Source organism: Seriola aureovittata, chromosome 14, assembly GCF_021018895.1.
Source record: "Seriola aureovittata isolate HTS-2021-v1 ecotype China chromosome 14, ASM2101889v1, whole genome shotgun sequence".
Lineage (NCBI taxonomy): Eukaryota > Metazoa > Chordata > Actinopteri > Carangiformes > Carangidae > Seriola > Seriola aureovittata.
The window spans coordinates 13,883,861-13,898,752 of record NC_079377.1 but is presented as its reverse complement, the minus strand read 5'-3'; the positions used below and the strand labels follow the sequence as shown (position 1 = coordinate 13,898,752).

The 14,892-nt window shown below is 41.5% G+C and overlaps 1 protein-coding gene across 4 annotated transcripts in view; it reads right to left on the bottom strand.

The window, feature by feature from the left end:
* Window positions 1–6,937, bottom strand: part of LOC130181139 (serine/threonine-protein kinase MARK1-like) — a 28,638-nt gene extending 21,701 nt beyond the window's left edge. For 2 of the 4 annotated variants that reach the window (XM_056394963.1, XM_056394964.1), the window contains exons 1-2: window positions 6,629–6,936; window positions 3,644–3,844 (exon numbers count right to left, since the gene is read on the bottom strand). In XM_056394963.1, the coding sequence (XP_056250938.1) occupies window positions 3,644–3,844; window positions 6,629–6,679 (252 nt within the window). In that variant the 5' untranslated portion in view covers window positions 6,680–6,936. Of the gene's footprint in view, window positions 1–3,643; window positions 3,845–6,628 lie in introns of all 4 variants that reach the window. The other 2 variants (XM_056394962.1, XM_056394965.1) reach the window with 2 other exon arrangements.
* Window positions 6,938–14,892: the final 7,955 nt, after the last annotated feature.

Here is a 14,892-nt window from a genome sequence, read left to right as displayed (position 1 = left end):
TGTTCCAACTTCCACTATTCCCTTTAAATGAGTCAGAGATATTCATTACATTTACCACGAAGCACTGTGCCAATATTTCCCTTTGTGCTCTCAGATTGAGTGATTTGATGAATGCGTGGATGGCATCACATCATATGCCAGTGTTAGTGTGCATGTGTGTGTATGTGCGTGTGTGTGTGTGTTCTCTTTCTAATGGATTTGAGGGTAAATAATTCAGTCCCACCATGACAGAAGGGCAACGCGCATCACTGTTAATTATTCAGCGCATTCGTAACACACGGGCCATATGCTGCTCACCGTGTGTAGGTCTTGTGATCGTGCGCGCGAATAAAACATGTACACGTGAATATTCAGACAGAGGACAGGGAGGGGAAACTTAGTCATAGCATCAATTGTGTGCTGGAGTGCTTGACATGTTCCTCTACAATTTTATTTCCCTCTGAACTGTTTTTTTTTTTTTCACAACCACAGGGTCATGATGTCTGTGCAAAAAGGGAACTATTTTAGCAGAGTATAAGATCAGGTCTCATACACAAAAAAACGAAAGGTATCACTGATATTGGGGAGGTAGCATGGCTGGGTGATGCGTTCAAAATCAATATTACAATAATAAGAAGAAGATATTTAAAATGTACAAGAATGTACAACAGTATTATCCTTTTACTGTCACATGTATGTCAAAGCCGACTGTCCACACTATACTGTATGGATCAATTGACGCACATGAGCCTCTGCATCCAGAGTAATTCATTAATTTACCCATTAATTACACTTTATATTCCAGTGTTCTTTACATTGCCATGCACTTTTACGCTTATACACTACGGTTTATACAGTTTGTAACCCTGGACATTCAGTACACAGGAACAATTTGACCTGAATTTATTTACTGCATATAAAGTTAATTCCTGCTATATACCAGATGCATGTCTAACCCATTTTTCTAATCCGTCTCAGTCACTCTCTGAACCATAGTCTTTGTATTTATTTGCACTTTATTTGCCTAATAGTGTCATTCTGTTTCTCCATTTTACTATTTTTATTTCCATCTACTCTGAATATACACATCTGTTGTGTGTTTATCCTTCCTGGAAGAAAGGTTTTTTGTGGAGGTTCTTCCTTATACAGATTGCTGGTCTAATAATAGATAGGGTCATATGCTGTTCAGATTTTAAAATGCTTTGAGGCAAATTTGTGATTTTTGGTCACATATGGTAAATAAAATTGACTAGACTTCAGTTGCCACATACAACAGCTGTATGTTCAAGCTTGCTTCACCCTTTTTTTTTTTAGCTTTGTTGTCTTTGTCTTTATGTCTATATTTGGTTCTTTCGGTACGTTTCAAAATCCTTCTATATGTTAAGGTTAGAGCTGAAATAATTAGTCGATTTATGTGTGATGATGTGATTTCACTGAAAACTGAAATATTAAATTGATAAATAATAATACTGTGTGATGGTCCCTCCTCAGTGGGTAGGAGATGAGGGCATATGGTGGAGGCAAATGTTTCCATCAGTGCAGCTGACCATGTGTGTGTGTCAGAGAGAGTGTGATGTGTGTTCACATCCCAGAGTCACCCTCTTCAGCAGATAAAGGACACTCTGTCATCTAGAAGCTTTCTCACATTAAAACAAATTACAGTTTTGCAAAAAAGTATAACTGTTGTTTGTTTTAAGTGTGGGTGAAATCTTTGCTGGTTAGAGACTCACTAGGTTCAAGCTAAGATAGCATCAGTTTTAGTGGGTTGTGTTCTTTCCACCTGTTCTCTGTCTCACTCTGATCCATGTCTTTGCATTCTGATGAGCCAGCAAAGGCACTCAGGCACACAAAGCAGTGTCTGACCTTCTCAGCAAAACAGTGGGCAGCATGCTGTGTTAAAGGAACAGAACTTTGGAAACTGTTTACCCACTGAGCTGAGATTGCAACACACTAACCCAGTATATTTTTATACCTGTACCATGTGTGTTTTATTTGTTTTGTTGTAAATTAGCATTGGACTACAAACACTAAATACAATGCATCTGGTGCTTTGACATAATTGTATGTTGCAGTTCTAATACTATTGTTATGTTCATGTAAAAAAAAGTAAACTAAACTAAAACTAAATTACCCAGAATTCCTGTTTAATATTAGCATCAAGGGACACAGGATGGATCAAACTGTCAGCGGTTTCACCGGGGAGAATATTTATGCCCCAAATACTCTGACTTGAGCAGGTAGATAATGTAACTCCGAGGATTAAAGGAAGCAAGGGGCTAAGACATAGACATGAAAGGACAGGTGAGGTGGATCAGGGCTGTCAGTGAATGCCGTGGGTCCTGCTGAGTGAAACACAGTGAACATATCGCAGGTCATTGTTTTCTCCTTAGAGAGACAGGAGCTTTAATTACTGACACACCAAAGCAGGACGTCTATCACTCTGACAGGTCAGCAGTGTATGCCTGTGTGTGTGTGACAGAGACAGAAACAGAGAGCTTGACCTGACCTGACTGGGAGAACTAACATAGTCAAGTACAATATCGTCATGACAGGAGATCATTCATTCTCCTGACAGTCAGAACAGGTCAAAAAACTGGGTTTAACTTGGAGCAAATCAGTGTCTCATGGGCAAAATACCTGTTCAAGCATAATTCTCCTGTGAAAGAGTTAAAGGAGCTATTTGTAAATTTTGCTATTGCTACATAATCAACGTTAGCATGAACAGCTCTTTACGTATCGGTCTTGCCAACAGCTTCAGCATTGCATTTACAGGACAAGACGTTATAATATGCCCTCAGAGCAGCGCTACTTCTTCATGGCTGCCTGGACACTACAGTGACTCGTACCAGAAAGAGACTAAGCCTGAGCTAGATGATTAGCTAGCTAATTTCAGTAGAAGAAAAGAAGTGATAGAAAACGAGGCAAAATGAGAGGATGGCTTTCTACCTCTGGAAAGAACTCTTAACGAGTAAAGGAAAGAAGTTTCTTCTAGACTGGTACGTACAGCTGTTAATGCTAACGGTGGCTATGTACCAATAGCAAAACTTACAAATAGCTCTCTTTAAAGAAAATAAATACTGTATGGTGACTTCTGTTACACCCTGGTTTCTCTGGTGGATGTATAAAATTGGAACACGAATGAGAAATGTGAATTGAGATGAGTAGATGAGACATGACCTTAGGTACACTTAAAATCTGAACTATTTTTCTTTCAAGTGAGCTCTTTTCCATTGTCACTGGAGCAGAAATTATTATTCAAATAGCCAGTTTATGGAATCAAATATATTTAAGTCATAATGCAGGGACTTCACCGCTTTCAGCTTCTCAAATGTGAACAATTGATGATTTTCTTAGTCTTCCTTGATAGTAAGTTCAATATCTTTGGGTTTTAAACTAAAACAAGTAATGGACAACTTGGGCTCTGGGAGGTGATCATCAATTTTTGCTCTTTTCAGACTTTATAGACCAAACAATCAAGCAATGAATAAAGAAAATAATATGCATATTAACTGATAATGAAAACAACAGTAAGCTGCAGCCCGAACTGTTAACACGTAGCAATGAAAGAGCGAGGCTGACATAGGCTTTGGGATTAAGTATTAAATAAGGACAAAACGAGAATTACCTCAGTGATTTATAAAATGTAAATAAAAACTTGTCTCACCTCTCGTCCAGTCAGGACATGTCGTGCCAGCTTCACCTTTGCGAAATTTCCCTTCCCAATGGTCTTGAGGAGGCGATAATTGCCAATATGGGGATGCTCCTCTGTGGAGGTGAAAGAGTTGCGACATCGTGGCAGGCTGTGACGACTCGCAGACTTTGTTGGGGGGACTGGGGGCTCAACAAAGCCGTCCACCGATGAGTGCTGCAGGAAAGCCAAACGAGTGGAGATCAGCAACATCCTCATTCCCTGACTGGAACTTTCATTTATATACACACAAAAACTACAAGTCCCTGAACCTCCACAAGGACTCCTCCTCTTGCTACACTGGCTGCACTCATACAAACAATGCAGCAGAGTGCTGCAGTGGAGGATTGTGTGTGCCAAAGCTGGGATATTGGCTGTGCAAACAGATATGAACCCATTAACTCAGTCTCAGATCCAAGTGAGGGAACCACTGTTCAACATGTGCATGTGTATATGTGTGTCTGAGCATATATGACTACATTTACATACACATACACAAACAAGTACCCTGCAAGCAAGCCCACTGAAAAACTGTGTGGGAGAGAATCAGGTTCCCTCCTCTCCCTTTGTGACACCTTAACCTCCTAACCTAAAGACTTTATCTGCCACAAGACAAGATTTGAAGAAAGAATGTGAACCCATTTGACTTTGTGCCTTTGAGAATACCTACAGCATGTGCAGTCAAGAGTTATAACAATGTTAGAGTCTCCACAGATAACAACAAGCGTTCCTGTAATATGGCAGGTGAAGGTGAATTAGGAACAGCTTGCCGTAAGCACAACGCTGGCACAGGCTACGCACAGTCTCTGCTGTCTGTTTCGTCTCCTCTACAACAGCTGCTGATGTCAGTCCAGGTCAGAGATCCCATGATCCTCTGCTCCTGAGCACCACACCCAGCCAGAGAATAAAGCCTTGGTCTGATTACCCAGGCTCCCCTGCTCCCGTTTCACCGGGGAAACGCTACACCCTGTAGGGTGCACATCACCTCAGCTAGCCCACATCCTGACAGAGGGAGAGCCACACAGCAGGATTCAAACACTCCACAGTGTCACAGTGTGTGTGAGAGAAAGAGATAGAAAAAGGTAGGCTAAGTAAAATCTTGATTATATGCCAATTTAAGCCAGCATCCTTGTTTCTAATGCACCAAAACCCTCTTTTAGATCTCCATGACGGAGCAGTCTGTGTAACTTGCACTTGGTAAGCTGGTAAATATCCACACTGAAGTGGCTTTAGTTCTTTCCATCAACTTTCCATCAGCTTTGTCATATGGCCAGTTCATCCTTCAGCCACGCATGCACATACAAACACACATTTGGCCTGGCTCCTTATCCTCTAAATTAACCGAGGAGCATCTGGACAAGTAGGTGATTTGGAGCGCTAGTGCTCGATTAATTACACAAAAGTTTGTTTCACTTGCCCAGCCATTAACTCCCAAGCACTGACGTCATGTCTTCAGGGAGGCCAGACATAAAAAAAAAAACAAAAAAAACCAATACCTGTGCAAAGACACACACATAAAAATAAGAAAGGCAGGAAAGAGCTTCTTCTATTTTGCTGCACTAAAAGCCACTCTGCCCTCTGAGTAATAAGCTGTTATGCAATGCAGTTCAGCTGCTAGTGGGCCCTGGGGCTGCATGCTGGAGTCAAACACAGGCAGGCTAGGCTGGTTGGCTACTGCCAGCCCTGCTGAGGCAGTGATTTAATAGCCGCCTAGCAGTCTATGTCCAAGTCTGTGAGACCTAAAGCAGCATTAGACTGTTAGACACTTACATTAGCAGTCTACTAAGCTAATGCATTACTGAACACAGAGAACAATCAGAGAGCTGATACCATCATGCAAACTTAACATTAAGGTTTGTTAAATTATATAACTTTACTGGAACAGAAATGCATTTACTAATTAGGATTTTATCACCTGAATAGATGCAATTCAGATTTATATACTCTGTAATACAGAGCCAAAATAAAAGCACTGTTTTCAAATCTGGTGATAAAATACTGCTTCCAGCTATTTTCCACTGCTCGTGCTTGTAACACAATATAATACAAGGAGGCTTTAGACGAAGTCTGTGTCTCGTCTTGTTTGCAGAAGAAAAAAAAAATCAGATGAACCTAGATATGTCAGAGTCTGTCAGTATACATACAGCAGTCCTCATTTGGACTGATCTCAGAAGAGGTATTTTTCTTTACTGTGCTGTACTCTCTATGTATGCGCGCGAGGAGTGGGGCGATGGGTGGTCGATATAAACATTCCTTCACACAGTGGATGAGAAATCTCCCACGGTTTAAGCCATCTCTCCGCCTTCTTTTGTTTTAAATAAATACACATCTATGTGCTGCTTCGGCTCATCAGTGTCGTGGCAGCAGAATGGTGAATAATAACTCGCTCCCTCCTCCACCTCCTCCTCAGCACTAAGCGTGCAGTTACAAGAGGGCCCAATAGGTGATGGATGTCACATTGCGATGCTACCAAGCGTTGCCATTGAAAAGTAGGGCAACATCCTCCCCCACCCTCCCTAATTATTGACGTTGTGGACTAGAAAATACCCTCAGTTGTAGGAGTGGAGCAACACCATTTTCTCACAGGCCACACAGGCAACGTTTTTATTCACAGCGTTAACATTCAAGCTTCGCGTGTTACCATTAATGCCAGCACACTGACGCAGTGCGTTGTTATGGCTAGCCTTATTGTGTAGGCAGAAACTGGCACAGACATGACCAAACTGCACCTTTATCCTAGGTTATTCTGGGCTCCATGCTTTTATTCCCGTCAGAGGGGGAAAAAAGAAGATAAAAAAGCCACACTGCTCATTGGTCGAGTCTGTCTGCAACACTGAAGCCCCCAAAAAGCGCTGTCATAAACCTGCACCGACCAGTGCGCCAAATAGCCAGATCCCCGGACATTATTATTCCGCTCCCACGTCCGGTAACACACCGGTGTCTCTCGATAACAGCACTTACATTCTCAGTGTCACGCTCGTTCACCGTGGGCAATGGCGTTCTGGTCGACATCTTGTGTGCTTCGCAGGCCGCTCAGCGATGCAGCGGGCTGGGCAGAGCAGAGCAGACACAGCGCGGTCCGTCGGGGAGAGCGGTGCCTCTGTCCCTCTCTAACATCCCCTGTAAACACCGCAAAACGGCGGCCTTTTACCGCAGCATAGTGCTCGCAAAACCCGGCAGACACGCCAGATTTTCTTATTAGCTTTGTGCACTTCCTTTCAGGTAGGCTAGTGGCAGACAGAAAAGGAGGAAAGAGAGACAGAGAGAGAGGGAGAGAGAGGGAGGGGGGGGCGGGCAGGCCAGGAAGATGCGTCGGTAGCGGACGGGTCTGCGCAGCGCATCTCAAACCTCCCACCAGGAAGGATGGAGGGATCTCTCTCTCTCTCTCTCTCTCTCTCTCTCTCTCTCTCTCTCTCTCTCTCTCTCTCTCTCTCTCTCTCTCTCTCTCTCTCTCTCTCTCATACACATACACTCCCTTTGTCTCCCCTTTATAGCTCATTATTCAAGTCACCAGAAAACACTTAAGCACACAGTTAGAACAGTGTCAGTCAGATTTAGACCAGATCCATCTAATAGGGAGTGTACAGCCCGCCAAACCGGTCCATATTTGGCTACTACTTGTAGAAGCTCTAATAGCCTAATTATACAGAAATATTTCACACTGAAGCATATTAAGCAGTTTCAGCACGACTGTAGAAATGTTCAATGCTGCTGGAAAAATATAAATAAATACTTCATTTATCATATTTATGTTTGGGATTTTGTGTGTGTCAACTCCTATAGTTTAACCTTATGAGTGGAAATGTGGTTTGACAGCTCGGTCATTTACTACTCCATGTGGTGTTTGAATATGACAATGTGGTAAACACTGTCCAGAGAGAGGACTAGTTCAAGGGTAAGGCCTGTGTCACACTGTAAACTGGACAGACTTTGCCATCTGTTGGACCATTACAGCATTACACCCCTCACTGTTCTTCCAGTTTATGATTGATAACATAACAATTGCATTTCCTGAGTGAGCAAGAAAGGAAATATGAGCAACTATCTGCTAATAAGAGGCATAATTTGTATTTCTCATCTATCATTACTTGGGTTTTTCTGGGTGTGGTGATCATAGGTGTGACATGTGTACACGCAGGTGTGCATATGCAGTTTGTCCTCTAGGTGTCAGGCTGCACCTGCAGTATGTCTCATGTCTGCAGCGTTTGACATGTGGGGCCCAAACAAATAATGCCATCGCTCATCCTATTGCTTGAATTACCTTCAGCTTGTATCCCCTGTCTCATAAGTCATGAATGCAGTGACATGTCGTATTGTGATGAAGAACAAGCAGTATAACAGCAGTGAATGTCCATTACTGGATGTCTTGCATGAGATGTCACATCTTCTTTGTCTCTGCAGTGTAACTGTGGAATCCAGGCAGACAGTGCACCTTCCTGACTGTTGTATGACTGATGGTTTGTCTCAAACAGCAGAGAGGCCCCAACCATAATAATGGACACAGCATGACATAACGTATCACAATAACTGATGGATACAGGACCTGAAAGCAATTGAGAACATTAGGTCTGTTTTTGTGGTTTTGAGGAATCTGTAGTTTATTTTTCACCAACAACAAAATCAGTTCCATAACATCAGTTCAAAAAGACCCCCCACCACCACCACCTTCCCATCAGAAGATCCAGGTCAGAGTGCTCAGATAAATTTCATTGAAAAATGTTTTGTCTTCATAATGTTTTTAGGGGGAGATATCAGAACAATATGCAAAGAGATAAGATGGTTCAACAAAATAAAAGGGGTCCAACATTGAATCTTGGCATGAAGATGGGCATTTTTGGAATTCTGCATCTGATCCGAGTGTGGATCAGGTCCCAGCATAGCAGATCTTATCCTCTCTGAGCCCTAACAACTGGGACCAGCTAAATTATTCCAACAAGGCACATCCTCTTACTACTATTTGGCTGTGTTTTGCTGGTATCTATTTTAGATTTGATAACGTGTGTGTGTGTGTTTGAATTATTACATTTACACAATGAAATGAAAAAAATCACCAGGAAGACTTTTTCACTTGGAAAAGGTAAATTTACCCTCAAAACAATTAATACAACAGAGTTTCTTCTTTGTAGTCTTGCATTGAGCTACGGTTTTCCTCAGCGCTCAAACATCCACAGGGCACGCTCCGTTTGTGCCTGGGATTTGCATTCTGTACCTGAGTTGCACTGCTTTGGAATGTAATGGGCACTGACACTGGTTTAATGAGTGCATGTACACCCAGGGCCAAATGCAATTACATGCTCTCACAGGCAACCATCAAAAAAGAGGCAGCTGTTAACAGCCATTCATCGCGGATGGTCATGCAGTTAACTGTATTTGCAGGACAGGGGGTGAGAGGAAAGAGTAGAAAGACAGAGAAAGAGGGGGGAGAGGCTAAACTCATTATGAGACAGATAGCAGAGTAGCATCTGTCAGCATTGGCCCTTTACCATAGCTTCTTTTGCTTGACTCAGTTTCACCAGTGAAAGTCAAACCACTGCTTTCCAGTTGATGTTTGCACACATCCTGCAGCAGTGTGGGAAATACCATGGACAGCCTCTTTGGAAAGGAAGATGTTTTGTAGATTTTTGCATGTTCACTTCATCCCCATTTTGTGACTCTCATGTATTACCATCAAATTTGAGTCACAGACTTAAGCATGTAATTCTCTGAAAAATAAATACTCAGTGATGTCTGAGAAACCCAGAGGCTTGGTCAACATTTACAGCTGTTCTGAAGGTATTTTCAAAATCCTCAAAGACTCTTCAAACCATCAAAATGAAACAATAATGTGTCCACTGCACAATTAAAAGATTGACAAAGGTTGACAATTTAAAAAAATATATATATAAAATCAATGGAGCAGGATCCAAGACGCCTACATTACTTTTGATGCTGTTTGTCTTTGGTTAGGGATCTGGCATCTGTGTATGTTATGCTAGTAGCCTAGTGGCTAATGTATCCTTGCACTGCTAGCCTCAAAATGAGATCAGAAGTGGGCTCTAGAGGTCTTGTAAGTTCACTTCTCTCTTCCTGGAGCCAGTAAATGTTTTATACAACTTTTTTTTCCACATGCGATCAACCTTTATGACCTTCAATGTGTAAAAATAAGTGGAGTTCCCCTTGAAAAATAGGCTAGGAAACAGAGGCACAGGTTTAAAAACTTTTACCAAGTAATGTTAAAGGAGCCATTTGTAAGTTTTGCTATTGCTATATAGCCAACGTTAGCATGAACAGCTGTTTACTCACCAGCGTTGCACCGAGCTTCAGCCATCGTTGCATTTAGAAGACAAGAGGTTGTAATACACGCTCTGAGCAGTATTACTCTAAAAAGCAGACTGGATGCTATAGTGACTCACTACCAGAGTGACGACACGTCTTCTGGGCAAGGGCTAGCTGGTTAGCATGCTAATGCAAGTACAAGAAAAGACGTGGTACCCATAGGAACAAGAGCTAACATTGGCATTGCTTTCCACCTTTTGAAGACAGCTCGTTGCGACTAAAGGAATTAAATTTGATGCTAAATTTAGCATCAAACTTTACAACTGTTAATGCTAATGTTGGCTATGTAGCAAAAGCAAAACTTACAAATAACTCTTTTATACTGCATTTGGGGTTTTTCAAACATAAGCGTCTATTTATTTTTCACAAAAACCGATGCTTAGCTCTGGGACTCAAATGTAATGATGATACATGCGAGGCAAAAACTCGTATTTGTCTTATTGTTTAATTCATTTGAAAGGAACATTTGCCAAAATGATTCAGTCCAGCTTGGATAAACACAGTAAAGGTTTTAAATGACATCTGTCCCAGTATATATTGTACTCCTAATCACCACTCTTCAATTTCAACTCAAAGTCAAGTTCAAAATAACTTTATTTATTTGTTAAGAACTTCATTTGTGTGGAATTGTCAGAGCATACACAGTAACCGGACAAATGAAAAACACAGTAGACAACAAACAAGTACAGCTTACCCAGTTTAAAATAGTTTAAGATAGTAAGGTTAAATGTTCTTAAACATGTCCATAAACAATCATAAGTCAATAAGGTCAATAAGGTCAATAGGGTCAAAAGACACTTCTCCACCTGTCACGATTACAGTGCCAGCAGCAAGATTTCAGTTTAAAACACAAAAAAAGTAATACAAATAAAAAAAAGTCATCAGCAGACATTCCTGCTTTAGAAACCTGTTAACTGCACACCTTACAAGGCAGAGCTTGCACTCCGCTGTCTGCTCTGACAAGTCAATAAAACCCACTGGTATGCTGAACATTTTTGGAAGGCAAGATAGATATGAGGCTGCGGTGGAATTTGATCAGGCAGAGAGCCAGCCTTCTGTTCATTACAGTGCTTTCCAGCAGTAACACACCCTCCCGGTGAGCACACCTCAACCTGAGGAAAAGTATTACTGACTGGCACGTCAAGAGCCGGCGTCCACCCTTGGCCTCCCCTCACCTGCCTGTCTTCATTGCTGTCATACATGCATGTGCTCACGCCCACTCAGGCAACATACAATACACACACATCATGAAACTCACTTTCTCTCTCTCGATTTCTCCCAACTTGCACTGGGAGGGATGGCAGGGAAGTGGAAAATATGAAAAGGCTTGAAAATCCAGGGCAGATGTGAGCTGACAGGGTGGGAGAGATTGAAGTGGACTGGGAGCAAAGGGAGTGAGTGAGAATCTCAAAATTTAGCTGCAGAACTGTGTTGGATAGTTTTCTGACACTGTTGAGTGTGGCAGGGGATGTTATATTAAAAAAGACTTTCAATTTATCATCCGTCTGCCTTAGTTTCAGATCAACTTCTAAACAGATTTTCACACAGAGCAGGGGCACTGGAATTTGTTCCCCATCACTTACAGTGAAAGCATGTTAGGAATGGATCTCATAATGGCCAATATGAGCAAGAGGAATGATTACAGAAAGTACAACTTATTTCAATGTTCAGATGGGTGCCTGACAACTGTTTTAAGACAGACCTGAACATGTGTGTAAGGAAGCCCCCCTGTAGCAGTGACCTTCCTGTTAGGATTCTCCCTTGAACTATTTCCTGGCTCACCTTGACTTTGGGCCAATCAGAGTCCAGTGGGCAGACTCACCCTCCCTCACCCCAGAATCAGTCAGTTACACTTTCTATCCATATCTTATAAAATTAATAACTAAGGGCTTTATTAATGAACAAAACAAAATGATTTGGGAGTAATGTGAAATTTGCTAACTGCGATAAAGGTGAAAGTCATCTCACTCGTAAAGGTGCAACAAAACTAACAGAAGACTGAGAGAGATGCCAATCAAAGACAACCTGTGCATGTCCTGAGAAGAGGACTAATTAGGCAATGTAAGTGAAAACACCTGTGTGAGTGGACAAAAGGGACCATTTGTACATCTTAATCACCTCTTTTAAACTTGCATTCAAGTACTCCCCAAAAACATAAAAAGTAATACATTTTCTTACAGCCTGACTTTTTCAAATGTGCTTTGCGAAGAAGTGTGTTAATTAGTCTTCCACTATTTGCATACATGGCCTGTTAGCCTTTACCTTCTGTTTTTTTTCTCAGCAACATACAGTATTTCTTTGCTAGTGTGTGTGCATACTCGATACTATAGATCAAGCCTCCTCGGAATAAAGCAACACTTCAGAGACTTGTAGCTGTGGCCTACCATGATATTTCCTCTTGATCCAGCAGTGAATGATACACTGCGTAGCAGAAATATAAACCTTTTCCCCGATATGAACTTGTATCATAAAAGGCCTTTACTGTTACTGTACTTGGGGATAATTATCATGCTTGTATATCATGTTTTCCCTTGTAATTATGTCATAATTCAAAGGCTTCCCCGGCGATCTAAAAACAGTCAGGTACGTCATCATATAACACACTCTTCTCTGAGGAACGGGCCTATTAATTGTCAGGATATAATTACATTCACAACACCCCGAGGACCCGTCTCGTTTAGTCTTCTTAGAGTTACTGCTCCAAACTATAATTAGAGAATGTAATCACACAGGTATGGACCTCCAGGATTTATTTTTCAGCCTGACTGAAGGCTGATTGAAACGACATCTGTGGTTGGGCACCAGGCAGGGAATGTTTACAACCTGGCACATGTTCAACAGCCACATGCAGTGGCACCAAGCAGTATACCATACCAGCAGAGTTCACAATTTACATACACAAACATGCACACACGGATGGGTGGTACTGCTAATTTGTTTGACGTGTATATATTCTTGCTAGCTTAGTGATTTCTTGAGTGGCATGCACGTATGTGTTTCCCTGTGAATGCCCTTGTGTGGTTATGCCACCCTCATGTGGCACTTTTTGCCAGTGTTAACAAGTGACCTCATCCCATTATGTCTTTCCGATCTCAAATGCCATCCAATAAACTACTAATTTCTCACCTCTTCATGCACTCTCTCTTTCTTGCCATTAAAACACCTCTTACCTCTCTCCCACTCTAAAGAGCTCAAAACAGGCTAGGGACAACATAAAATAATTGCGCCGTATGAAGTGACTGTGAGTGATTTCCCTGTGAGTTTCAACATCATTTATGTGATTTAGACCCTGAGTTTAAACCTGGATAACTCTGGAGCCAGTGGATGTCTGAGTTTATGTAGTTCTGCTGCATCTTAAACACTATTTAACCCTCCTATTAGTGGTTTTTTTATGTTTCTTTTTGGAACCTCATTCTTGGGCATTCCATATAAGGGAAAAACACAATAAATGTAAGAGAATAAATACTGGAGTACGAACTGGGCAAACTCTTGGGGGCCTCAAAGACCCGAGGTTCACTAAATGACAGTTACAAAAGAGTGCCCAACCTTGAGGCCCTGTATTGTGAAGGAGCCTGAGCTAAAATGTGGTTGTAAAGCTGTTGCGTTTTGAAGATGAGAGCATTTAACAATTACATTATGGAAATTGTAGGATCCACCATTTTTGAATTCTAGGGACCAAAGATGAGGATTTCTCAACAGAATTATCTTTTTATTTTGTCTCTCATACAGTGGAACATACCATGTGGAGTTCTTGACCACAAGTAGCGCTATGGAGCAGTTTTTGTGAGTGGGTCCCCATTTTGTTTGTACCAGAGTTGGTGGTAACACTCAAAGAAACGTAGCAATGTACCAACTAAGGACGGGAAAACAAAGACTCTTAGCTTGAATTTCCTCAAAAAGTGATCAGGGACTTTACTGACCTCAACTAGAGGCAGGTCTTTATCTCAAATTCCCTGTGTTTCATATGTACAATTGGTCATAGTGTTTTAGTATCATTTTCATTCGCTCCAATTTCCTGTGTTACTGCATTAAATGTTAATGCAAACTCGACACTTCCTATAACTGTTTAAAATTAAAAGCCCTTTAGCGTTTCAGTGGATGGAAACCCTTTATTTCTTAACAGTGCTTTTACTGCTGCACCGCAGTAAGCGCATTGTTTCATTTCCGGTTGCTGGTTTCTGTTGTTTACATGCTATTCAAATCTGCCGGTTTCTTTAGCTTAGTAGTTACCCTCTCTCTCCCTCTCCTATGCTCTCTCTGTTTGCTGTGTCTTATGTTTAGTTATTCCTCTGCCACCTTTAGTAATAAGTGTGCATGTAATGAAAGTAGTTTATTTGCCATAATGGAGGCAAGGCTCAGTGAATTGGAGGTGCTACTGCATTTCCCTGCAGGTCCTGAGCAGCCGGGAAATCAGAGTGGCTGGATGACTGCCCGTAACAAGAGGTGTAGCCCACTGTTGGCTCCCATACACGGTCCAGCCATATACTGGTTTTATACCTAGTTTTGTAAAAAAAAAAAAAAAAGTCTCTAAATCTACCAACAAATTAAGTTGGCAACACTGCAGGTTGTAAATGCTCCCTAATAGAAACTGTTTGTGCCAATTCATTTTGAAAAAGTAACGGCCAATTGGGAAACTCCAACTCTGTCACATTGCATTCGGCTGAAAATGGTGGAAATATAATCACTCAACTCTGATCACTCACTCACTCACTCACTCATGGATATTTGCAATCATAGAGCTGGCCCCGCTGTTGAGGTCCTGCTAAACTATCCATGATTTAAAATATTTTAAAAACAGCTTTGCAAATGTTTCATGACATGCTCAAATGAAATTCTGTTTAATCAAATTACTGTCACCCGGCCCTGGTTGTAATGTATCTGATACTGTAGGTATTTGTAATGCAGGTGGA